This window comes from Cryptomeria japonica, chromosome 11 (genome assembly GCF_030272615.1).
Source record: "Cryptomeria japonica chromosome 11, Sugi_1.0, whole genome shotgun sequence".
In the NCBI taxonomy this organism is placed as follows: domain Eukaryota; kingdom Viridiplantae; phylum Streptophyta; class Pinopsida; order Cupressales; family Cupressaceae; genus Cryptomeria; species Cryptomeria japonica.
In genome coordinates this window covers 703,518,029-703,544,921 of record NC_081415.1, presented here as the reverse complement: position 1 = coordinate 703,544,921, position 26,893 = coordinate 703,518,029, and the positions used below count along the sequence as shown (strand labels likewise).

General features: G+C 34.3%; 1 protein-coding gene across 1 annotated transcript; it reads right to left on the bottom strand.

Moving 5' to 3' along the window:
* Positions 1–1,380: 1,380 nt before the first annotated feature.
* Positions 1,381–2,873, bottom strand: LOC131067133 (CEN-like protein 1). The gene is made up of 4 exons (XM_058002065.1): positions 2,670–2,873; positions 2,483–2,544; positions 2,018–2,058; positions 1,381–1,702 (listed from the first exon to the last, which is right to left on the bottom strand). Exons 1-4 carry the CDS (start codon positions 2,871–2,873, stop codon positions 1,485–1,487), a joined length of 525 nt encoding a protein of 174 aa, XP_057858048.1. The 3' UTR covers positions 1,381–1,484.
* Positions 2,874–26,893: the final 24,020 nt, after the last annotated feature.

Here is a 26,893-nt window from a genome sequence, read left to right as displayed (position 1 = left end):
CTATTTTAAAAATATTTTTTATTAAATATATAAAAAAATATTATAAATTAAATTCTAAATGTTTGTTATAATACTACTTAATAGATGCCTTAATAAATATCAATATGACATGAAACGTTTATATACATATATTAATTCATAAAGATAAAATTGCACATGACCTCTATTTCTGTTTTTCTTTAAATCCATATTACATGGAACTCTTTGCTTTTGTTAGATTTGGAACACATGGTGACACTAGCATGTATTTTTCATTTGAAAATACCATTTTTTTTTGTTACCATGAGTTTTACAAGAACATTATTAGACTTTGACATCATCAATGTCCAATGTAAGATAGGGTAAGAAAATATAAAAAGAGTAAACAATTATTATGCTGAGTTATGTCGAATGGCATCAAAATGTCTGTAATTAAAAATCCATTTTTGAAATAATTTGACATGCAAATGACATGTAAATGCATGAAATATGTCATGTTTCAGCTTTTGTGCAGGTTTTATTTTATTACTCCAAATAAAATAGAACCCTCATCACTTGTCTCTAGCTAGATTCACAGTTTTTTGCATGCAGGACTTTAATGGATTTCTATTATTGCAGTTTTTTGCACACAAGACTTTAATGGATTTCTATTCTTGGTGTTTAGTATTTTAGAAGAACATTTATTTTACAGATGATTCTCTTCTATTATAAGATATCTCTTGACATATTTGACATATATTTTTTAAATATAGATATACTAGTTTAGTTATATAAACTTGCTTCTTGTGCATAATTATAAAAACCTAAATTTTATAGTTGTTCTTGCTTATTAAACTATCTTTTTACAAAATTCTCTTCTTTTATTTAGTATATAACGAAATTGTCTCACACAGCCATCAAATTTAGGTCCCAGAATTCCGTAAACTGAGCCGTACAGAATGGCAAAGTTTTTAAGAGAGACAGAGAAGAGTACTTAAAAGATACCACAGGAAGATAGAAGAAGAAAGAAGCTATTGGACGTTTGTTTTGTGTGGAGATCACCGAGATGTCTCTTCGGCCATTGAAGTAAACAGCTTTAACAAGCAAATTCATTAAGATTTCCATCTCGCTTATTCATCCTCAGCTTGAACGATGCAAGCTTAGTTTGAAATCGTTTTAAGAGAATGGCAAAATGCTTCAAATCTTACCTCTTCCGATTTACGATTCCAGGTCGAGATTTGGGCACTTGACTTCACTTTACCATGATTTTTGAAAAGAAAAGATTAAAATGTCGGTATAATTTGGCAGCAGCAAATTTCAGAGTTCGATAAAGAGGAAGGAAAAGTAAGGTAATTATTTATTCATATATTGGGGTTGGCCGAACAAACTTTCCGTACATATTGCTCTACGGAATCTTGGAAACTTAGTAGTTTAGAATGAAAATAGTTTAACAAGACAGACAGAAGAGTACTGAAGACACAACAGCAAGAGAAGAAGTAGAACAAAATATTAGACTTCCATGGAGTTCAACGAAACCTAGCCGCGGTCTCTTTTCGGGCATTGAAATAAACCACAGCAACAGGCGATCCCAATCCGTTCCTCTCTGCAAACTGCCGAGTCTTGAAATGCTGCCGTGACTGAGGGGGATCAACTGTTCCCCTTCCATTTTGCTTGAACAACACAAATACATATCGATGGATTCCAATTATTGCCCTTGGATTCTCATAGCTCACAATTTCTCGACCTACATCAAACATTACAATTATAAATTAGGTTAAGCGAAATGGAAATCTTAATGAATTCAGATGGATCCAAATTGTTATCTATGACAATAATCTCGGAAAAGAATTATGATATAAGACACTAAAAACAATTTGGACAATCTATTGACACATTTCAAGTACAATAGGTTAAAGATTATTTCAATATTCCAAAGGCCAATCTAGTACGGCTTACTCATTGTAAAGCGGGGTCCAGTGTATGAAGACAAAGCAAAAACCTAGTGAAATTCATACAACCTTTGTTGTCAAATAAAGAGGAAACATTATTCCATGCTTACCAAAAGAATTAGACTTTGTTCCCGGAATATCGCTCACTATCCTGCACACGTTACACGAAACAGCTTATTATATTCAATTTTAGAGTACAAAATTCTACTTTGCTTATGTGTGCACTATAGCGTCGGGATAACATGAGAATAATGAATTCAGTGGCCATTGTATTTGGATAAAGAGGCTGAGTTCAATGTGTTAGGACGACATTTAAATATTCAAAATGATTTGTGAAGATAACAATGTGTTACATCATTTATCAGTATTTAGATCTCAAAAACTACGATTTTAATCATACAATAATTATAAGGAAATAGATACTGCTACTGCCAACATAACCGAATTCATTAAAAAACCCATGAAAAGAATTTAAAACAAAAAATCATCACATACCATATATTTATACATTGAACATTAGAGTCATATTTGTGTGTCTGTAAATCTAATTAAATGCTTAAAAAACAACAAAATACCAGTGGAGATACTCGCGTCCGCTAGGATCGCTAGGACTTGGTGAATCTGGATCCGTCATGATCTTCATTCAAACACAATTGTACCCATCAAAACTTGAATCATTAAATGAATACCTAGAGTGTCTAAAATATTTTTAATAGCTGCAGCTTTAGGGTTTGTAAGCAGAAAGCATTTAGTTAAATTTACCAGAGTGAAAAATGTGGCGGGATCAGTGTCAAGAAGTTGAACTTGAGGAGAGGAAGTGATAGAAGAAGGCATGAACTCAAAGCCATTGTGGACCTCCATGTTTGTGTTGTACACCACGCTCATTTTCACTGAGGGAGTAAACACATCCACAACATCTCCAATCACTCCCGCAGATTTCAGCGGCTTTAGCAATCTCGAAACCATTTTCTCAAAGATTTGCTTAGAAAAGTAGTAAACAATAGAGAAATTGTGGGCTTGGTTGGTAAATGCAGGCAATGGAGGAACTTATAGCAGTGTTGGGAAGTGGAATAATGACATTGCATCGTCTTTAACCGACAATACGTTACTGTCATTAGCGAGCAACATGTTCCTATATTTTGCAAAGTTCCACCGGCCTTTGAGACTTAGATGTATTAAATTTAAAGTCGCCGAATTTGTTATGGGCTGTGATAAAGACTTTGGGAATTGGATTACACGACTTTTATTCTACTACTGCACTAAAAAATGTTAAATGAGCACATTAGCAAAAGTAAACCTATAAAATTTAAAAACAAATTAAATATAGGATTGTACAGATTTAGTCGTTTAGTGTTGTTCTGTTTTTATATTTATCTTCTTTGTTTCAAACTGTTTCTTTTATATACCAGTTTTTTAAAATTAAAAAATTATATCCTTATCTTCGAAATTGTATTTCTAAAATAAAAATAAAAATCCAGAGGATTGAGTGTCTTGTCTAAGAAAAGAAACAAGATAGTTTTATTTTTCAATTAAAATTTATAGAAATGAAGTATATATTGGTAGAGATAATCTGAACAAATATTTTAAAAATATTGAAAATTTTAAGATTGTTTTATTTATCATATGAAGAGTTAAATATTTGTATGAAAGGATGAATAGATTAGATATTATGTATTAAAGAAACAGTAAATAAAGATATTGTCCTACTTTCTTCTAAATGTAATCCTTAATGGTAAACTATCTAATTCATTGTGTTATGTGTCTATTTCTGATTATCATTTTTTAATTTTATTATTTATTATTATTTTATCTATTCTTTAAACTCAATACTTTTATCAAATAATGATACTCTTTATTATCTTTTAAATACAATTTTACATTAATAATTTTATAAATAATTTTTAATTTATTATTTTTAATTATAGAAAACAAAATATATAATCTCTACTTTTTATATTATAATTTTAAATTTTTTTTAAAATTATATTTAAATTCTAACCTTTATGTTTTTGTCACAATTTATTATTCCCCTAAATGACTTTGTTTTACCTACAAGGAATTCCAATATTTCTCCCGTTTCCATTTTTTCATCTATCTTGCTATTTTATTACTCTATTACATGTTTACATCTTCTTTGGATCCATTTCTCTCTATATTTAAATTTAAATGACATCGTTGGATATCATCTCTCTTCCAATATCAATCTCGTGTTTGATACTCTTCTCTTCTAAACATTAGACAAGCTTTCGCTATCTAGTTTTTGACGATACAAAACTTTAAAAAGTTATGATTCCACCAACATAATCTACTTTTCTTTCTTTTGGAGGATGCTATTTTTTATGTACTTAATGTTCTCCTTTGTATATATTCTTATCTTACAATGTGAAGCTTCCACATTTTTTTAATAAAAAATATGTTTCGCTAATTAAAAAAAAAAAAAATGGTTTATAAGAATATTATTGAAGTTTAATTTTTTTTTTAAATTTCATTTAAAGAATTAAAAAATAATTTGTAAATTTGTATTCATAAATATGTTTTAATTAATAATTTATTTCATTTCTTAAGAAATAGTTAAAAGTTTTTTTATATAATTGATTTTTTCATAAAATTATATTTTTAAAAAAAATTTTCATGTAAAAAAAATTAAATTGTGATAAATTATTGCATCAATAATAAATACAAATTTAATCTTAATTAATCTAATATTTCAAATTTATATTAAAGAATGTAAATGATCAAATTTAAGTTAATCGTTATTATTTGAAATAGTTATAATTCGGAAATTTCAAGTTGCATCATATATTTAAATTATGTATGGATGAAGTTGGCTAGAATAGTTTAACAATCATATTAGATGAATTACAAAATAGTTTTTTAATTTTTTAATTTTTTTGTTAAAATAAATATTGAAATGAGAAAATTAAGAATTACTTAAAACTTTCGAATTTATTTATTATGATTGTTACTTACACAAGAATTTAAATAACTAATATGCTATTTTTAAAATTTCTTTTATAATTTATTTAATTATAATACTTCTATGTAAAATATATTCAATATAACAACTAAAATATATTATTCATCTTATATTTTTTTAAATATAATTTCTTTAAAATATTTATGTAACACTACATTATAAATTTATGTGTCATTCATCCAACCAAAACATACAATTCATTGTATACTAAAATATTATTTTTTTATTAATTTATTTTGTAATATGTAGCTTATAATGACAAATAAAACATTTGGATTGTTCTTATTAGTAATTGCATATTTTATTCCTTCTTTTGTTTGTTCATTCACCTTGATTCTATTATTTCTCATATTTAATGTTCCGTTTTTAATTAATTTGTCATATTGCTTTACATTTACTCTAAAATTTTAAATTTTATAGATCTAAATATTATATAGATTCTCTACTTGAAAAAAAAATATATTCATAAAAACACTCTATTTATTTAAGATTTTCTCTATTTACTTTAAAACTATTATAAAATAATCTCTTTAAATTGTATATTTTATAAGGGTTAATTTTAAATAAATAAAATACTATAATTTTTTAGTAAATACACTTATTTACATATCAATACATAAGTAATATTATTTTTCATATAGATGTATTTACCTGAAAAATTATATATATAGTTAATATCTATAATAAAATTATTTTAATTTTTTATAAAAAATAATTTAAAAAATATTGTTGGACATCATTGTTAATGTGAGTATTTTTTATTGGATAATGATTTGAGTGGAAGGCACACCTCAAAATTAATATTTCTCAATCATTTTAATAGATTTTTCAAACTACAAATCAGCTTGAATTAAAAAATAATAATTTAAGATAATGTTTAATTGGAGAGGTATTTTATAAGAAAGAAGACAACATATATACACACACACACACACACACACACACATATGTATATATGTACATTAAGAACTGGAAGGACAACTGAGAGGGGGGGGGGGGGTGAAACAGTTGTCAATGAATTTTAACCCAATTATAAATTAATCCAACTTAATACTTAATACCGGTAAACCAAACTTAATGTCAGTTAACAGATTAGCAGTTTATATCAATATCAGTGAAACTTAATGCATGAAACAGAAAGAGAAAAAAAAATCCACAACACATAACACATAGATTTTGATGTGGAAACCCTGTAAGGTAAAAACCTTGGTGGGAAACCTTACCCACAATCAGATGATGCTACGACAGATAGTATGTGTATACAAATGGGGTCTTCACATGCAGAAAGGCCAACCGCCTAGAGAACACTGTTCAAATGGGAGTCGTAATGACTACAGTAGGATGGTTAAATCCTAGAATAAGGTACTACTTCAAAGTGCATCTACAATGCTAGATTCAATACCAGTTTAATATCTGATAAACACCTTCAAACCTTCCTTGAACCTTCAAATGATGTCTTCTTGATTCGCTCTATGTTCTGCTCATATGATCTTCAATAATACTAAGCTATAATACCATACCGCAATACCATACTTCATCTCACAAATGAGATCTTACATTTATACAAAACCTAAGACCAAATGTGTAGGTTGGCTCACTAAGAATATTACAATTAAATCAATTACAAATAAGTTTTGATGTGATACATGTCGGCTCAATACATTTGCAACAATATCCAATCAATAAATCATCTCAATAACATGTCATGTTGATCTGGAATAGATAACGTATATCGGTGCATAACCTAGACCAATCTGTCTGTAACAGCAAATATGTCAACTCAATTAGACCAATAACCAAAACACCAAAACCAAGAATCCAAACCATGTCTTAGACATAATCAAGTGATCTCTAGATGATAACAAGTCATCATCAGTGTCGGTGAACCATATAACCTACCGGTGAGTACAATGTGTCGGTTCAACAGTAAACCAATATAACCATAGTGCCAAATCAACAATGTAGATCTCTAGGAGGATAAGTGTTGACATCAATGAAAAAACTAATGCAACACATCCATAATACCAACAATCTCCCCCTTTGGCTTTGATGGCAACACTAGATGGAAAACACATATAAGTGCCAAAACATAATGCCAAAAACCAACAATCTCAAGAATAGATCAATACCTGAAATCAAAACCAAAATACAAAGAGTATGTATCTCTCCACAAAGAGCATGTATCTCTCCCCCAGTGAATAATGTTTTTCCATATATTTCTCTCCCCATTTGACATCAAATGCCAAAGTAGTTAAGAATAAATGCCAGAACATAAAACCAACTACTCCCCCTGAGAAGTATCTTTCCTCCATCAAAGCTGGAAAAAGATTTCTCTCATAGTTTATGTCGGTTTGATGTCAATATTTAATCATCTAAGTCTCTTCTAGTGAGGGTATTACCCCAAGCTGCTCTCTGAGATATTCAAAAGTTTCCTTAGGCAAAGGCTTTGTAAAGATATCTGCAATCTTCTTTTTAGTATTCACATAAACCAATCTTCCTTCTTTTGCTTCAACATTCTCTTTCAGAAAATTATATTTGATAGAAACATGCTTAGTCTTAGAGTGAAATACCAGATTCTTTGATATATCAATTGCTGTTGAATTATCACAATAAATGATTATCGCTTCTTTTCATTTTACCTCTATGTCCTTCAACATTTGCTTAATCCATAATACCTAAGTACAATTAATTGTTGCTACAACATATTTTGATTCTGCTGTTGATAATGATGTACAACTCCGCTTCTTGCTTATCCATGAAATTAGTCTACTACCAAGAAAGAATGCACCACCAATGGTACTCTTTTTGTCATCTACATCTCCTACTCAATTTGCATTGGCATATGCACATAATCAAAATTTTCATCTTTAGGATACCATAAACCAAGATTTGTTGTGCCTTGTAGATATTAGAAAATCCTTTTTACTATTGATTCATGATTTGTTTTAGGATTACTTTGAAATCTTGAAACAATACATATTGCATTCATTATATCAAGTCTGGTTTGTGTCAAATATAGTAAACCTCCAATCAAAGATTTGTATCTTGTCGAATTAATAGGAGCTAAATCATCCTTCAATGTTAATTTATCAGTTGTAATCATAGGAGTACTTACCAGTTTAGAGTTTTCTATACCAAATTTCTTCAGTAGTTCCTTCAAGTATTCTTCCTGCATCTTGTTAGCAAAATCCTTACACAATCCATCTTCTCCTCCAAAAATAATACCATCAACAAAAACTTCAATAACCAAGATTTCATCATTAGTCACTTTGTAATATAAGTTGATGTCAACATTACCTTTAGTGTAACCAAGCTTCATAAGATATTTGTCCAATCTAGCATACCAAGCTCTAGGAGCTGTCTTCAATCCATACAATGCTTCCCTTAATCTGCAAACCATATATTTATTATTTATCAATGAAAATCCATCAGGTTGTTCAATGTAAACTTCCTCTTTAAGATCACCATTCAGAAATGCACATTTTACATCCATCTGATATACTTTATAATTCTTATGAGCTGCAAATGCAAGAAATAATCTAACTGCCTCAGCTCTAGCTACCAGTGCAAAGGTTTCATTATAATCAATTCCCTCTTTCTGTGAATATCCTTTACAAACTAATCTTTCTTTGTTCTTTATTAGCTTACCATCTTCATTAAGTTTATTTCTAAATACCCATTTAGTTCCAATTAGACTTTTGTCTTTAGGTTGGGGAACCAATGTCCATGTATTGTTCTTTTCAATTTGTTCTAATTCATCTTCCATTGCTTTTATCTAATGTTCACCTTGACTTGCTTCAATAACATATGCTGGTTCAATTTGATAAATTAAGCATACCTCTTCATTTTTCAGTCTTTCTCTTGTCATAACACTTTGATACTTATTCCCAATTACCTGATTTTCTAAGTGATTCAGTCTCACATACCTAGGTTTATTCACATGTTGTTGTTCTTCACCCACTGTGGAATTCTCTAGTGATGCCGGTGTCACTGGATCCACATTTCGTACTAGTGCAATCTGTATTGGTTCATTAATGATCCTGTCAACTATCGGTTCAGAATCTATAGACCTTGAATTTCCTCTAAAGTGTTCATCTATCTTCACATTATCGCTTTCAATGATCTTCTACAATCTTTTATTAAAATATCTATATGTCTTTCTCTTAGATGAATAACCAAGAAATATTCCTTCATCACTTCTAGGATCAAATTTACCAACATACTCATCTCTCATAATATAGCATTTGCTTCCATGTATTCTGAAGTATTTAAGAGGAGTATTACCAAACCATAGTTCATAAGGGGTCTTACTAGTTTCACCTTTGATGTGAACTCTATTGAAAGTGTAAACCACTGTATTGATTGCTTCTCTCTAGTACATATGAGGTAGATTTTCTTCCAATATCATGCTTCTAGTTGCTTCCAGAATAGTTTTGTTCTTCCTTTCCACAATTCCATTCTGCTGAGGTCTCCAGGTTGTTGATAGTTGTCTTTTTATTCCATTCACCTCACAGAATGTATTAAATTCCTTAGATGCAAATTATCCTCCTTGATCAGATCTTAAAAATTTGATTTTCTTACAGGTTTCATTCTCTACCATTTCCTTGTATAACTTGAATTTTCCAAAAGCTTCTGATTTCTCCCGAAGAAAAGTAACCCAACACATTCTAGAATAATCATCAATAATTAGCTTAAAATATCTATCTCCCTATAGACTTCTTGTTGTTGTCGGACCACACAAGTCAGTATGAATTAAATCAAGAACATTATTGGATTTCTCTGAAATAGTTTTAAAAGTTATTCTAACTTGCTCTTCCATTTGACATTCCTTACATACCGGATTATGAGGTTTCACAATCTTAGGTAAATCTCTTACTGCCTTGGTTGAATTGATCTTTACAATGCAATAAAAATTTACATGACAGAGTCTCTTATGTCATAACCAACTTTCATCAATGTGAGCAATCAAACATGTCTTATCATTGTAATTCAAATGAAAGATATTACCTTTAGTCTGATTACCGGTTGCAATCTCCAATCTAGTTCTCTTTTTGATTTTGCAATTTCCATTCTTAAATTGTAACTGAAATCCCTTTTCAACTAATTGACCAACACTCAAAAGATTATGCTTCAAACCTTCAACATAATAAACATTGTCATTATTGTGCTTACCATCCAAAGATATAGTGCCTTTTCCTTTGATTAAACAAGCTTTATCATCACCAAATCTTACTAGACCTCCATTATATTCTTGAAAAGATAAGAATTTACTTTCATTACTAGTCATATGATGTGAACATCCACTATCATGATCCATTGATCTTTTTCTTCAATTTTAGCTGCAAGGGCCTGCTCTACCGATAGACTAGTAGATGTCAGTTGATCTTCTTTTATTGCAAAAAATTCCCATCCATTGTTTGTTGGTTCTTCATCTGAATCATCTGTAACTCCTTCATCAACATAGTAACATGATTTATCTTTGTTTTTCTTAAATTTGTCTCTGATATTCAGGGTTAGGCTTATATGTACTTTTAGCTTCCTCTCTCAATCTTGCATGTCTATCAAGACATCTAGATGCTATATGACCAACTCTATTACAATTAAAGCATTTAAACGGTGCTTTACCTTTATACTTACTTCCAACTGGACCTTTAGGAATCTTCCTTGCAAATAGTGCTCAATTTCTTCCAGTTCTTCATTTTCCTTCCTGATATCTTCAAGTTCTTTTGCATAAAGTGCTTTCCAATCAAATTTGTCATATGATGATGATGATGTTGCAGATAATGATTCTTTGAAGAATAAATCTGTCTTAATTATAGCAAGAGGACCAAATTCCTCAAGCTCCAATGTTGAAATTTTTCCAACCAAGGTATCTCTAGATACTGATTTATTAGGCATTGTTCTCAACTCATTAATAGCGGTTACTTTCATTTTGTAAGATGGTGGAAAAGATCTTAAAAATTTAGAAACAATTTTATCTTCACTTAAGGATCCTCCACAACATTGTATTCCTAAAACAATTTCATTAACTCTTTCAATAAAAGAAAAAATTCTTTCATCTTCTTCCATTTTTAAATTTTCATACCTGACCTGGCAACATTCTAGTTTTTCTATTTTGATAGTGGTATCTCCTTCATTCAATGTTTCCAATTTATCCCAAATAGCTTTAGCAGTAGATCGGTCTGATAATCCTATAATTTGCTGATCTGATAATGCGCTCAGAAGTGCTTCTCTTTCTTTGCAATCATTCTCCAAGTCCTTAGCCAATGTTAGTGGATTAGGTTGATTCATAATAGGACTTTGTAACTTTCCATATATCTCTTCCAATGCAATTTAGATGTGTCTCCATTCTAATCTTCCATATACCATAGTTAGTTCCATCAAGTCTAGGACTGTCTTTCCTGAAAAAGTTTGTTGCCATAGGATCTCCTCATGTTGTTAGACTTATGCGAAAAGAGGAGTCATCTCTAATACCAATTGTAGTGAATCGGAAGGACAACTGAGAGGGGGGGGGGGTGAATCAGTTGTTAATGAATTTCAACCCAATTATAAATTAATCCAACTTAGTACTTAATACCGGTAAACCAAACTTAATGTTGGTTAACAGATTAGCTATTTATAGTAATACCGATGAAATTTAATGCATGAAACAAAAAGAAAAACATCCACAACACATAACACAAAGATTTTGACGTGGAAACCCTGTAAGGGAAAAACCACGGTGGGAAACCTTACCCACAATCAAATGATACTACTATAGTTAGTATGTCTATATAAATGGGGTCTGCATATGAAGAAAGACCAACCACCTAGAGCACACTGTTCAAATGGGAGTCGTAATGACCATAGTAGGATGGTTAAATCCTAGAATAGTGTACTACTTCAAAGTGCATCTACAATGCTGGATTCAATACCGATTTAATCTTTGATAAACATCTTCAAACCTTCCTTGAACCTTCAAATGATGTCTTCTTGATTCACTCTATTATCTTCTCATATGATCTTCAATAATACCAAGTTATAATACCATACCGCAATACCATACTTCATCTCACAAATGAGATCTTACATTTATACAAAACCGAAGAATAAATGTGTAGGTCATCTCACTAAGAATATTACAATTAAATCAATTACAAATAAGTCTTGATGTGATACAACATGTCGGCTCAATATAGTTACAATAATATCCAATCAATAAATCATCTCCATAACGTGTCATGCTGATCTGGAATAGATAATATATACCGGTCCATAACCTAGACCAATTGATCAGTATCAACAAATATTTCAACCCGATTAGACCAATAATGAAAACACCAAAACCATGAATCCAAACCATGTCTTAGACATAATCAAGTGATCTCTAGATGATAATAAGTCATCATCAGTACCCGTGAACCATATAACCTACCGGTGAGCAGAATGTGTCGATTCAACAGTAAACCAATATAACCATAGTGCCAAATCAACAATGTAGATCTCCAGAAGGATAAGTGTTGACATCAATGACAAAGCTAATGCAACACATCCATAATACCAACAATGTATATATGTATACATATGTTAGGACCCGAAGGAAACTAAGAGGGGGAGGATGAATCACATAAATCACATTTCGGACATCAAACACACAGATTCAAAGTCAAAGATAACTATTACTCGATTTCCATTCATAGATGATTATCAACCTTCCATACATAGAATTTCTCAGCAAAATTCAAAAGATAGTTTTTCAAAAACTTAGTGAACCCAAATAAAGTCATTACAAAACATATAAATAGGTTGCCAGACCAATAGTTTTAACCAAAGATAAAAATTAACTTGAAAGAGTTAACGAGAAACTACCCTAACTACATAATTGAAATTAAAAACAAACGGTTAGACTCACTGGCAGACAACTGCCAACAGTGCTAGTCATACCATCGATTTCATCTTCATTGGATTGCCCAAGTCATTGGTTTGAATGGACACCATAATCGCCTTTGCCACACTCCACTCTTGATGCACCTTCAAGAACTCCTGAATTACTGTAACGTGTGGCAGGATGATGTGTATTACTCTTGGCTTCCAGAGTTCTTTCTTCCTCTTTACCATCTGTACTTTGTCCCTATGTGAATCCAAGTGATCCAGGCAAACCGTGAGCATCGATTCCACTTTGGAAATCCTCGTAAAATCTTCCACAGCCAAGGATTTCTCTACTTTAATTTGTTTGATGTGGCTGCTGAATTGATTAATCATCTCTACAGTATTTTCCAAAGTTTGGTTATCTTCCTTAAGCAATTGAACATCCACGCAACACAAATCCTTTTTCATAGTTGTTCTTAAGGCTGTTGATTCACCTCATAGATTGGCTAATTCTCTATCACCTTATTCAATGATTTGGTTGCGTCACTCTATGCTTTCCCTACATATAAACATTATGTCCTCATTCAGCCCTGGCACTTGTCTTTTGGCAAGAAAGTTCATCAAGCCATAGCGCTGGATATCTCACATTTGCTTTGAAATCACTGCCCATTTAGTCTTTTCTTTTTTCCATGAGATTAAATCGGCATCCAGTTCCTTGGTAACCTTATTAGCATCTTTAAAAACTTGAACTAAATTTGATATGTAAATGGTTCCTTTATGCACGATCGAGGTAAGCCATTCAGAGAAAATCTCTGCGATCATTTTGTTGCATTGAACCTCATCAAAGAACTTCTGATTCCCTGAGGATTTTGAACTAAAGGGGACCAAGCTCTAAGAAAATGGCAATGGACTATTCTATAGGGCATGAATGTATTGGGCCATTTACATTAAATTCTGCTTCAACTCAACCTTGTGCTTCTCATCGTTCTAGGTGCGGGAGATGATCCGTATAGTCAAATTCTCCAAATGTTTTACATCAACTGCTCTAGTTTTGACCCCCAAATCAACCTGCTCAATGGTATAATCTGCCTCTAAAGTAGTGGCAACATCCTTATTAGATGTAGGTTTGGCAATGTCTACAGTCCACTGCTTTGTGTCTTCATCAAAACCAATCATTGTCTCCATTTTTAATCACTCTGGCTTCGTGGATCTCCCCAAGAATTTACTTACAACATCTTCAATCGACACCAAAATAGGAACCGCATTTCTTTTCCTAGTAATTGAGTCATTTAACCATTTAGGAGCCAGTGTTAGTTCCTTAGATTGCATAGCTCCTGAAGGTGGTTGTGTAGCATTGTCTGCATTGGACCGAATCAAGCACATGTGAATCTTGAGCAGTAGCATCTGAGTCAATTAAGACCTTATCAACATCTGAAATAGGGATTTCCATATCGCACTGTACTTCCTCGGCATCTAAATCAAGAATGAGATGAGCGGCAGGTGGCTGAAAGTTCTTCTTGTGCCTTGACTTGGTAACCCGACCACCAATAGAAAGTGCAGCTTCAGTGTCAAGTTTCTCTTCCTTAATCTTAGCCTTTCTTTTTCCTTCCTCTGTCATCTGCAAACCCCTATCACAGTCAATTTCTTCTCACTCCACAAACTCTTCTTAACACTTAACCAAAAAAAAATATAATCTTGACATGATAGCTACCCAATTTAAAAGCCAAGAAAATATTACCCATGATTACTACAAACTATCCTCATTACTCTTCTCTCATGCGACCTTACTTTGAAATGATTGTGTTCAAGCATACATTAAATACCAAGTCACTTTGTATCTGGCAATGCGGATCCCCACACCACACTTGCTATAAATGACAAATTTCAAATGATTAAAGAAAGAATATTCCTCTTCTCTGTCGTCATTTATCACATCTTAAAATCCGCACCGCCACCTCATGCCAAGTCACATGATCTCCGGTAAACTTAAACATCGAACTCTGAATATTGAGAAACAAAATTGAAGTCAAACATAAACATGACAAATCTTGAACTTGGAACCATATACAAAGTTAAAATTCAAGTTCAAGGTTCAAAGAATGTGAAACACCGACAGGGACTAGGAAAAACTTAAAATCACGCAGGAGGAAATTTTTTTAATAGAATGCCCATTGAACTTTGAACCTTGAACCAAGAAGGTTCAAGTTCAACACAGTGAAACTTAAGGAAAACGGCCAAGACCGAACTACATGGGGAATTCTAAGCAAATGACTCAACCAACGGACCAGATGGGGCATAACTCAAACAAGGAGACATATAGAATGGAAATTTTTATATGTGTTGCCAATAGTGGCTCTGCATGGGGACTAGAACTATAAAGTACCAAGCAAGAGAACCTCAAAATCTTTGGTTTTACAAAATGATTTAAAACAAAGGCTCGACTCACAACAAAATTGACGCACCTATACTAACACAACAAAATTGTATGTACAAACTAATAGGGGATACCTGTTTACAATTGATACAATTTTAAGTCCTATCCATTGTAGGATAGGGGTAACTCAAAGCCATCTTGGTAAGCAAGTTTAAAAGAATTGGGCCCCTTACTTCATGGATTGCATAAGGTCCTTTCCACAGTGACTCAAATTTGCCATGAGCGCCTTTCGGCTCTCTCCTTTTATCCCATCATAACACCATATCACCTTTCATGAACTTCTTGGGCCTTGCCTTCTAATCAAAAATCTTTTTAACCCTCATCTGATGTTTCGTAATCCTATCAACCAACTTTTCCCTCTCTTCGTCAATTTTGGTTAAGTACATAACTCTTTTTTCAGAGGAACTCTGAAAAAATGCTTCTTCTCCTACAGTCTGCAATCTGGAAGTCGCTAACTCTAAAGGAAGAGATATTTGAGCGTCAATACCATATAACAACTCAAAAGGTAACATCCCTATGGCTCGTTTTGGTGAAGTTCAATCAACGTTCTTCATGCAACGTTTTGTGCCAGTATCTAAAATTTTCATTAACCAACTTCCTCATAATATTAATCAAGTTTTTGTTACTTGATTCTGCTTAGCCATTACCCTGTGGGTAATAATCAAAAGCATGTGCCAAATAAATTCCATGATCATAGCAAAATAAAATTAACTCACATGATGAGCAATTTTATGCACTATCTGTGACTATTTTCTAGGGAACCCCAAACCTGACAAGAATATTATCCTTAAGGAACGTACACACGATCTTTGTAGTGGTCTTTTTCATAGGGATAGCTTCCACCCACTTACTGAAATAAACAGTTGTTGTTAATATGTGAGTCTGCCTAGCACTGGAAATTGGGTTCAGAGGACCAATAAAATCTAACCCCCATTGTTTAAAGGGCTCTTCAATTACTACAGGTCTTAAGGGCAAGGTAGCTAGTTGGGGTTTTCTTATGAACAATTAGCACTTCTCACACTTCGCTACCCATGCATATGCATCTCTGAACATTCCTGGCCAATAGTAATAGTTTCTCAAGATTTTATATGTAGTAACTGTAGAAGAAAAATGACCATCGCATGCCTCATCATGAAAAGTTTTCAGTAAAGCCTCTTGATGCGGTTTATCTACACACCTGAGAAAAGTACTATCCAAGCCTTTCTTGTATAATATGTCATAAAAAATAATGTACTTTCCAACTTTCAGCTTCAAATTTTGTCTCTCCCTAGGAGAGAGATGATTTGGACAATCTCCATAAGTGAGATAATAGGTGTAGACACCTAAAATTGTCATGTCTAATTAAATAAATATCTTTATTTATTTAATTATTTTAGCCTAATTCTTCTATTAATTAAATAAATCTTTATTTATTTAATTAATTAATTTATCCTCTTCTAGCCTTATTTCTCATTTAAATAAATACATTTATTTATTTAAATTGTCCTTTTCCTAAATTAAATAAATATTTTGTTTATTTAATTGATCCCACTTCCTCTATTAATTAAATAAATCTTTATTTATTTAATTAATTCATTAGCCTTTTTTACCCATGACACATGTCATTCATCTCTTAATTCATACACTACCTACCCTTTCATTATTTTATTATTTTCTTTACCTACCCTCTAATCATAGCCAACCTCTTTTTACACCTCTCAATCTTATCCCTCCATTTCATATAGTGTCTTCTATATAAGGAGATGCTTCCTTCATTATCAAACCCTAATCAATCTATGCATCCTGGCTAACTCAATTACGCATTCGACTTCACTACACTTTGCACTTTCATATGTGATCCTACTTGCAACCACATTTCAGTTCTTTGTTGAGTTCTTGTGCACATAAAATCTAAGAGCAAATATATCAAGCAAGATCAATGGAGATAGGAAGAATGGAGATCCAAACCCTGTTGGACATGTGATGGTATAATCTTTGTGATTTCATTTGATTTGCATTGTCTTAGGTAATCTTCATATATTATGGTGGATCTTTGTTGTTGTTAGGCTAGGGTTTTGTGGTTGCATCTATTTAGTCTTTCAACATTGTTGTTATCCATTTTCACCATATACATTTTTGCACGCCCAGTGGGACTCTTGTCCCTTTTACATTTAACATCCTTGTTGCAGATTTTGTGTTTTTGAAGTTGCAGATCTGACATTTTTCGATAGCATTTTGATATTTTCGTGTCCACATACTTTTGGATCACGTTTTTTGGTTTTCTTTTGCGTCTGAGACATCTAGGATCACATCTGCATCCTCAAAAATATATTTTTTTTTACAGATTTCAGAAGTCGCACCTATGTTCCCTAGGCGCGTCTGTGGGGTTTTTCAGGTGCGTCTGTGTCCAGAAGCCACATCTGCGTTCTAGAGTTGCGTCTGCATTCTGGAGCCACGTCTGTGTCTCATCTAAGCCCGTCTATGTCCAGAAGCTGCATTTGTGTTTCTGATAACCGTGTTTGTGTGCACTTGTTTCATTTTGGGTTTCATTGATTCAATTTTTAATCATCTGGGTTTTCAGATCTCATTTATTTTGAGCTAACATTTTCAGATCTAGCTAACAGAATTGGTGCAGCTTGTCTTGAAAGCAAAAATGCATTGTTGAAGGCCCCTATTTCACAAAGCCTTTTGGGTTTAAAATTTACCTAACTTGTGTGCTTGCAGGAAGGGGTGATCATTTGAAACAATCCAAACTACTAATAGATCTTTGTTGTAGGTCCTTAGCAGGGTTTTTTGGATTTTTATTGTGTGCCTTGTTTTCATAGACTAGAAAACACTTCAATTGGTGCCCTAAAATTGAATCATTGTCTTTTGTGTCTTGAGCAATAAGCTCTTTTTGTTTAATCTTTAGAGGGCTTGTCTCCCTGTGTGATCATTAGGACTACTAGTGAGGAGAGAACGACCCAAGTGGTAGCAAAAGAAAAGCCATCTTCTTCCAAACCACTATAAATAACTATATTCATGGTGAAAACTATGGATAACATGTGCTGATTAGTTCATATCGACAATATGTCTCCCCATAAACCCATTTGATCAAATTTATTTGATCATTTGTAGGGTGTAACCCCTACTGGCTGGGAGCCTTCTATATTTTCAGAGCTGAAAGTGCTGCATGTATGGCCACACGAGCGGATGCCCTTACTAGCACCTTTTTGCTTTAGAAGCCAAAATCCTTCTAGTTGTTGAGGCAAGAGGTCAGACCTCTGGTAGTAGCCCACACACATACGATTCTTAGTAGAGATACAAAGTTCACCATGAGGAGTTTTCATAGGGATTGATGCTTGGCAACCTCAAGAAGTGAGTGCCAAGGGTGGAGCCAGTGGGGTCAAGCATCTAAGTATCCGCTCTGAATAGCGTAGCCTCGAGGGAAACTCCATGTGAGATCAACAACTATTGTCTTGGCCAGCCATAAGAATTGTGCTTGACTTATTTTGAACAATCAAACATTCAAGACCAAACAGCAAACATTGTGTCTTTTGTGTCTTTAAGTGTATGCAAAACATATTTACATCAAACAACACACTTGTCTTTGAGTCATTTTGGACTCAAAACACTTGCAAACATTGAGTCTTCAACAACATTGTGTCCTCTTGTCATGAAAAAAAGTCAAACATTCAGATTTGGTCATAACAAGAAACTTTACAGATTGGAAAAATTGCACAAATTTTGCAGAAACACGTCTATGTCTGACAGAACCACGTCTGTGTCATATAACCACGTCTGTGAAGGGCAGAAACGTGTCTGTGTTTTTGAGAAACTTTGCATTTACAACATCTCAAAAACATGTCTGTGTCTGTCAGAATAGCGTCTGTGTCCTTTAAGTGCGTCTGTGAAGTATACAAGCACGTCTATGTTCAGGATTGAAAACTTTCATAATTCAGCAAACAAGAACAGTCAGTTTCAGACTTATTGAGCTTCATAGGTTATCTCTTCAGGTTTCCATCTAGCATTCAACCTATCTTTGGATCTCACAAAGTCCATCATTGCTTTACATCTTGCATTACATACACATTTGTCTAAACTTAAGTCTAAAGGTCACTTACTTGTCCTCATCATACTTTGTCAACACACTACATACAACAACATTTTGCTAAGTGGTCCCTCATCAAGGTCTATCACCTTTGGGTCTCATTTGGTCTTACTTAGAGTCAAGGTCAACTTACCTCATCAAGAGAAACAATCATCTCTTTGGAAGCCACACCTACTCTACTACATACATACTCGGTCTTACACTTTGGACATTGCAAGTACACTTCAGATTCATTTACATTCCATCCAACTCTTGGTCTTCCATACTCTTTCCATTTTCATCTAGTCTCACACATCTTGATAAATACCTAGTTCATGGTTAAAACCCATTCCCAAAAATCTAGGAGAGAAACTAAAGAGGCTCAAGAGTCCGCAAACATGAGCTCTTATGAATATGACAATGATATATTTTTCAATTCTAATCATACTACATTACCTGACATGGATGCTTATAGAAACATTCCAAATGTTGAGAACATGGACACTACAAACAACAATGATACACACAATGAGAATATGCACAACTTCTTCGTACATTCAACAAAAGTGGAAGACACCATTATGAATCCCCATTTCAATCGATTGTTTGAGGAAATAATGAGGAGAGACAGACAATACTTTCTACAAGTGATGGCACAAAGTGGAGCCAAGATCCCTCATGATTTTGACATGTCTCAAATAATGGAAAATCGACCTTTGCAACAACCTCACTCCAACATGGATCAAAGGAGACCTAATAGTGGAGGCAATAGAGGACCACATATGGTGCCTGAATCACCATCATCTTTGTTTCAAAAACTAGAGGTTCCACATACACATGGTCAAGCATATGATACTCACCTTCACAGACCATTATGGAGGTCTTATGCAGAAAAATATGCTCAATCACATACCAATGCTAAGGATCAACCACCAAAGCAATTGGATATTCAAAGGCATGCTCAAAATTTGGACACAAGGAAACCTCATGTCAAATTAGGGGGCAACACACTAGAACAAACTCATGACATGCCTATAGAGTATGGTATACATGGACAAAGTAGATATTCCATTCCTCATCATGATTCTATATCGAGTGGTCCTTATACGCAACATCATTATAGACCTCCTCCATATGAACATGTGTATGATCAATATCATCCATATATGCAACATGCTCCTCCTCCAATTGGTGCCTCAAGCATGGGGTATGGTCCAAGAAGTCGATCTCCACCTAAGAACAATTTGGGACAGCAAATCAGGGACTTACAAAAGAAAATGGGGGACATAAATACACCGAAGCCAACTTACATAATGAGAGACATATGTCCTTATCCATTTGAGAAGAGCATTCCAATGCCTCCTTTTCCTACACATTTTCGTGATGCCTAAGTTTGATAGGTATAGAGGAAAAGGGGATCCTAAGGCACATATAAGATAATTTTTCACAGCTTACATTGAGGTAGCAGCAAAAGAGACATATTTGATGAGATTATTCCCACAAAGCTTAGGTGATCAAGCTATGGAATGGTTCTTCCAACTTCCACCTGGACTTAAGTCATGGGGTGAATTAGCTGAGGCATTTATTCAACATTTCTCATACAACATAGAGAAAAACATATCAATCACTACCTTGTGCAACACCAAGCAAAAAGAGGGAGAGTCTTTTGCATCATTTTTACAAAGATGGAGGAATCTAGCCAGCAGATGCTCTTGTGAAATTCGACAAAAACAAATGGTAGAAATGTTCACTTAGAATGTTAACAAAAACATTGGCTATGATCTAAGGAAAACTTGTTTGTCCACCTTCAAGGATGTCATTGAAAAAGGCTTAGCAACATAAAAGGTCCTAATCGAACAAGGAGTCATTAAGATATTCAAGGAAAACAAAGATGACTTTAAAGGAAAAGATAAGCCAAGATCTTGGAACAAAAACAAGAACACAGTCAATGATGGTGTTGTTTATGCCAATACAGTGCGACCCAAAATCAGTTTTTCAGGATCAATCTCTACAAACAATCAAGTGAATACTCAAACAACTTCAAAGTCACAAAGGAAGTACACTCCATTGGGAGAACCACTTGAGTCAGTTTTCAAGAAGCTAGTGGCAAACAAAATAATCACCGTTCTAGATTTTCCTCCATATGAACCAAAGGTCAAACCAAATTGGTGGAATGATGATGAATATTGTGAATTTCATAAGAGCAAGGGTCATAAGATAGGAAATTGTCATTGACTAAAGAACATCATACAAGATCTCATTAATAGAGGTGACATTGAGATTGAAGGACACTCATCCAATCAAGAACATGAGATGTTTAAGGAACCATTCCCAAAGCACGACAAGGGAAAAGCTAAAGCCACAGATGACCAAACCAACTATACCAGAGCATCTTATAACTATGATTCAACTATCAATGACAATTCAATGGATAATTATGTCTCTACCATTATCATCAAGGACAAAACGCCAAAGAATTCTACCCAAAGACCCAAGATTATCCTAAAAGGCATTGGATCTTCTTCTGAACCTACCTCTGAATGTCATGTTACAACCCATCAAGGTAAATTCACTTTTCAAGGTGCTCCAACTAAAATCACAGCTTCCTCATCAACCAAGCCTGAGTATGACCTTGTAGAATAGTTAGGGAAGACACCCGCGCTAATCTCCATCCTTGAACTCTTACGTATATCCCCTGCATATAAAGATATTCTTGATAAAATCTTGAGAGACACTGGTGTCCCTACTGATCTGAACATGGGCCAGTTTCAAGCCATGGTGGGATACCTTTCCATTCCACACTCCCTTACATTCATAGAAGCCGATGATGCCTCCATAAGTCAGTCACATAACGCACCTTTACACATTGAAGCCTTCATACACAAACATTGAATAAAACGAGTCCTGATAGATGGAGGAGCAGGTCTGAACATTTGTACATTGAGCACTATTAAACAATTAGGATATTCTGATAAAGCTGTGAATTCTACAAACAAAATTACCATCAAGGCATATGATGATGAAGAGCATTCATCCAAAGGCACAGTCACCTTACCTCCTAGAGTTGGGCCAGTTACAATGGATGTGGTTTGTCAAGTCCTAGACCTAGATCTCACATACAATATATTACTAGGATGTCCTTGGATTCATGAAATGAGGGCAGTCTCATCTACATATCACAAATGCATTAAGTTTCCTCACAGTGGAGTTGAAATAATAGTTAATGGGGATCCTAATCCATTCATATATTGCAATAACTTGAGACCAAAAACTGAGACAATCATTCCAAGTAATAGGGAAGTTGTTCCTTCTTTTGCATACATTGATCCTGAGTCATTAAAACCTTTGACCTCAAAACAAGGTGAGCTTAAATGCAAATTCTAGGACAAGGGCATGGGTGAATACACTTTGAATCAAACCATGTACTTACGACAAGTCATGGGTTCACCAAAAGAATATGGAAAACCACATCCTAATAAGCAGGTATCTATCATTATACTCAAATGGGACCCTACTATCTTTCAAAGATGGGGTGAACTGGAAGAGGAAGAATTATACAAAATTCTTTACAAAGACCTTGAAAATGATACACAAGATCACATCAGCATACCATGTGAGAAATATAGCAAAGAGTTCAAGATCCTACAAAAATTTGGGTATGATGGCAAAAGCCCTCTTAGCTTAAGAAAGGAAGGCATCATTGAACCTTTAGAAATTGAATTGACATTCAAAAAGGAACACTCAAGGGGACTTGGTTTCGTGACTTCCAAGGTCCACACTCAAAGGAAAAAAGAAGTATTACAAATCGAAGCTACCAAAATTCAACAAGAAAATCACTATTCCACAGACTTCAATGAATGGGAATGGGGTTCAGAAAAATCCTCCAGTGACTACAAACTCATTGAGATGATCAAAGAGCCAGATGAACCCATAGAAGAAGAGGAATTTCATGAAAAATTTAAATTTGGTCAAGAAACAACCCCAGAGGATGCCGTACAGTCCTTGCCTCTAGGTCCTAGGTTGAAATCACATAGAATGAGAACACCTATCCTAGAATGTGCTACTAGTGATGATAATTTGGATTCATTCATGATTGAGACTAATGAGGAGAGTGCCAATGACCTTGATAATTACCTTGACATACCTGAATATAACTGCATCTTCACTCTTAGCCCCGCTAACTTCGAAGACATAAAAGGCCTCCCCCTTGTTCACCACCAACTTATTGACTGGGACCATGAAGGACCTGCATAGTTTGACACATTCCAAAATGATGAAGCTTTTATTGACTATCTTGGCATACGAGAGGATCTTCCCCCTGGGGACCATAAAGCGGGATACACTATAGAACTCAACAGCGTGGCATATTTTGGTGAGGGTGTCGGACCTTCCAGTCGCAAAAATATAAAAATAAAAACAAAACAAGGGTCTTATGGCGAAAACCACATTGTGGTGCTGTCTGACCCTAAAAAAGTAAAAGGAAAGGATGTAGCTGAGGGCAAAAACCTCTCTGAGGCACCCAAAGATGGAAGGCTTGACATTCTCCCAGCATCATATCAGGAAAAGTCATCCATGTTGGTAGAGGAGACTATCAAAACAAACATTGGTATAGAAGAAGTTCCACACAACATATTCCTGGCTCAATTTTTGACAGAGTCAGAAAGGTCAAAATTCATAAGTTTCTTCACAGAACAACAAATCAACTTTGCATGGTCATACGCTGATATGCCTGGATTGGATCTAGATTTGGTAATGCACCATTTGATAGTTAAACCAGGGGCAAAACCAGTGAAACAAAAATTAAGAAAGATGCATCCACAAGTCACATTATTTGTCAAAGTAGAGCTTGAGAAATTATTGGATGTCGGATTCATATGCCCAATTGATTATCCTGAATGGATCTCCAACTTAGTGCCTGTCAGTAAACTAGGTCATAGTATCAGAATATGTATAGATTTTAGAGATATTAACAAAGCTTATCCTAAGGATGATTTTCCATTACCAAATATTGACTTGATTGGCGGTCTCACAACAGGTCATGCGATGTTATCCTTGATGGATGGATTCTTTGGTTACAATCAAATAAAAATCGTGCTCGAGGATCAGCACAAAACAACATTCACTTGCCCTTGGGGAACTTTCTGTTGGAATGTCATGTCCTTTGGGCTAAAAAATACAGGTGCTACATATCAAAGAGCCATGACTACTATCTTTCATGATCTCATGCACGTAATTGTGGAAGATTATGTTGACGACCTCTTGGGTAAATCAATAGACAAAGATACACATTTGGACATACTTTCAGTCATCTTTGATCAGTTGGAAAAGTATAAAGTAAGATTAAACCCCAAGAAATATGTCTTTGGAGTAACCTTCGGGAAGCTCCTAGGATTCATTGTATCAAAAAGAGGAATCGAAGCCGATCCAACAAAAGTCAAGGCCATTCTAGAGATGCAACCACCATGAAATATCAGTCAACTTCGATCTTTGTAAGGGAGACTCCAGTCCATATGAAGATTCATATCACAACTTGCAGATAAGTGTAATCCTTTTCAGCACTTGCTACATAAAAACATCAAATTCAAATGGGATGATAACTATCAATAGGCTTTCCAGATACTCAAAGATTATCTTCTGAATCCTCCAGTTTTGATGCCACCAGTTCCAGACCAACCTCTATTACTATACATATTAGCTACTTCAATAGCATTGGGGACACTCTTAGCACAACAAGTTGTTGAGGGCAAAGAAAAGCTAGTATACTATATCACTCGCACATTGGTGGGATATGAGCTAAACTACACTCCAATTGAGCCTGCATGTCTCGTTGTGGTCTTTGCTTCACAGAAACTATGACATTACATGCTAACTCATAAGACTAAGTTGGTTGCAAGGATTGATCCATTGAAATACCTTCTCAATAAAGCAACACTTACTGGGTGACTAGCCAGATGGGTGATGATCATGAGTGAATTCGACATCGAGTATGTGGACAGAAAAGCAATAAAAGGACAAGCTATTGTAGATCAGTTAGCAGATGCTCCCATGATAGATGACGTTCCTCTAATTTCAGAATTTCTAGACGAATCCATCTTAATAGTGTCACATGCAAAGCCATGGCAACTATACTTTGACGGCTCGTACACACAGCATGGGGCAGGAGCTGGCATCCTCTTCATAACTCCTCAAGGGAATTGTATACCAAAATCATATCGGTTATCATTTCCCTACACTAATAACATAGCGAAATATGAGACAATAACAACTAGATTACGGATTGCAATTCAGTGGAAGATCCAAGAACTTTGTGTTTTTGGGGATTCTCAGCTTGTAATTCGTCAAGCAACTGATGACTACCAAACAAAGGATGAGAAATTAATGCCTTACAAAATAATGGTCGATGACTTGAAACAACATTTCACGAAATTAGACTTTGAGCAGATACCAAGAGAGAAGAATCGAGCCGCAGATGCCATGGCTACAATTGCTTCACTAATTGATCTACCAGCGAATGAGACCTTCTATGAGTTCTTGGTGGATAACCTTTTGGTTCCCTCATATGAAATCACTCCTACTGAGATGATAGGTTTTGTTGGTCCTGAGTCCTAGTTATACGGTTCCATTTTTGCATACCTTCATGACAATATCCTACCTCTTGATCTATCCAATAATCAACGTCGCACTTTCATTCGCCAATCTTCTAGATACATCATTTTAGCCGATATCCTATATTGTCGAGGTCTAGATGGCACTCTTCTTAGATTTTTAGAAATTGACAAAGCTCAGATTGCGTTACATGAAGTACATGAAGGGATATGTGGTCCACATTCTAGTGGTCCTACCTTAGCCAAGAAACTCATCAGGATTGGATATTACTAGCCCAATATGGAAAAAGATTCATATTAGTTTCTTAAGAAATGTAAGTAGTGTCAACTTCATGGAGACCTCATTCATGCGCCAGCACAAGAACTTCAACCAATTGCGACTCCTTGGCCCTTTTGTCAGTGGGGACTCAATCTCATAGGCAAGATTCACCCTCCCTCTTCCAACGGTCATAAATTCATATTCACTGCCACAAAATATTTTACAAAATGGATCAAAGCCGTGCCTCTCACACAAGTCACTAGAAAACAAATTGCTACATTCATTCTCAACTATATCATTTGTTGATATGGTATTCCTGTTTCCATCATCACAGATAACGAGTGTCCCTTCAAAAATTAGGATGTTCATGAACTCTATGACCGTTTTCATATTTCCCATCATTTCTGCACTCCATATTACCCCCAAGGTAACGGTCAAGCTGAGGCGTCTAATAAAACAATCCTTAAAATCTTAAAAAAGACAGTTGACGATGCTGCTCGTAATTGGCATATCCAACTTAATCTCGCACTTTGGGCCTACTGCACAAGTATCCACACACCTACAGGAGATACACCCTATTCACTTGTCTATGGTGCTGAAGCTATCTTTCATACTGAAGTCAAGCTACCCTCTTTACAAGTCTCTTTGTAAAACATTATCAGTGATGAAGACTACAGGGTCTCTCGCTTACAAGAACTTGAACTATTGGATGAACAAAAACAAACTGCTTTTAATCATCTTTAATCATCTCAAGGCTTATCAACAACGAATGAGTCACAGTTACAATCATAAAGTGAAGCCTCACACATTTGAGG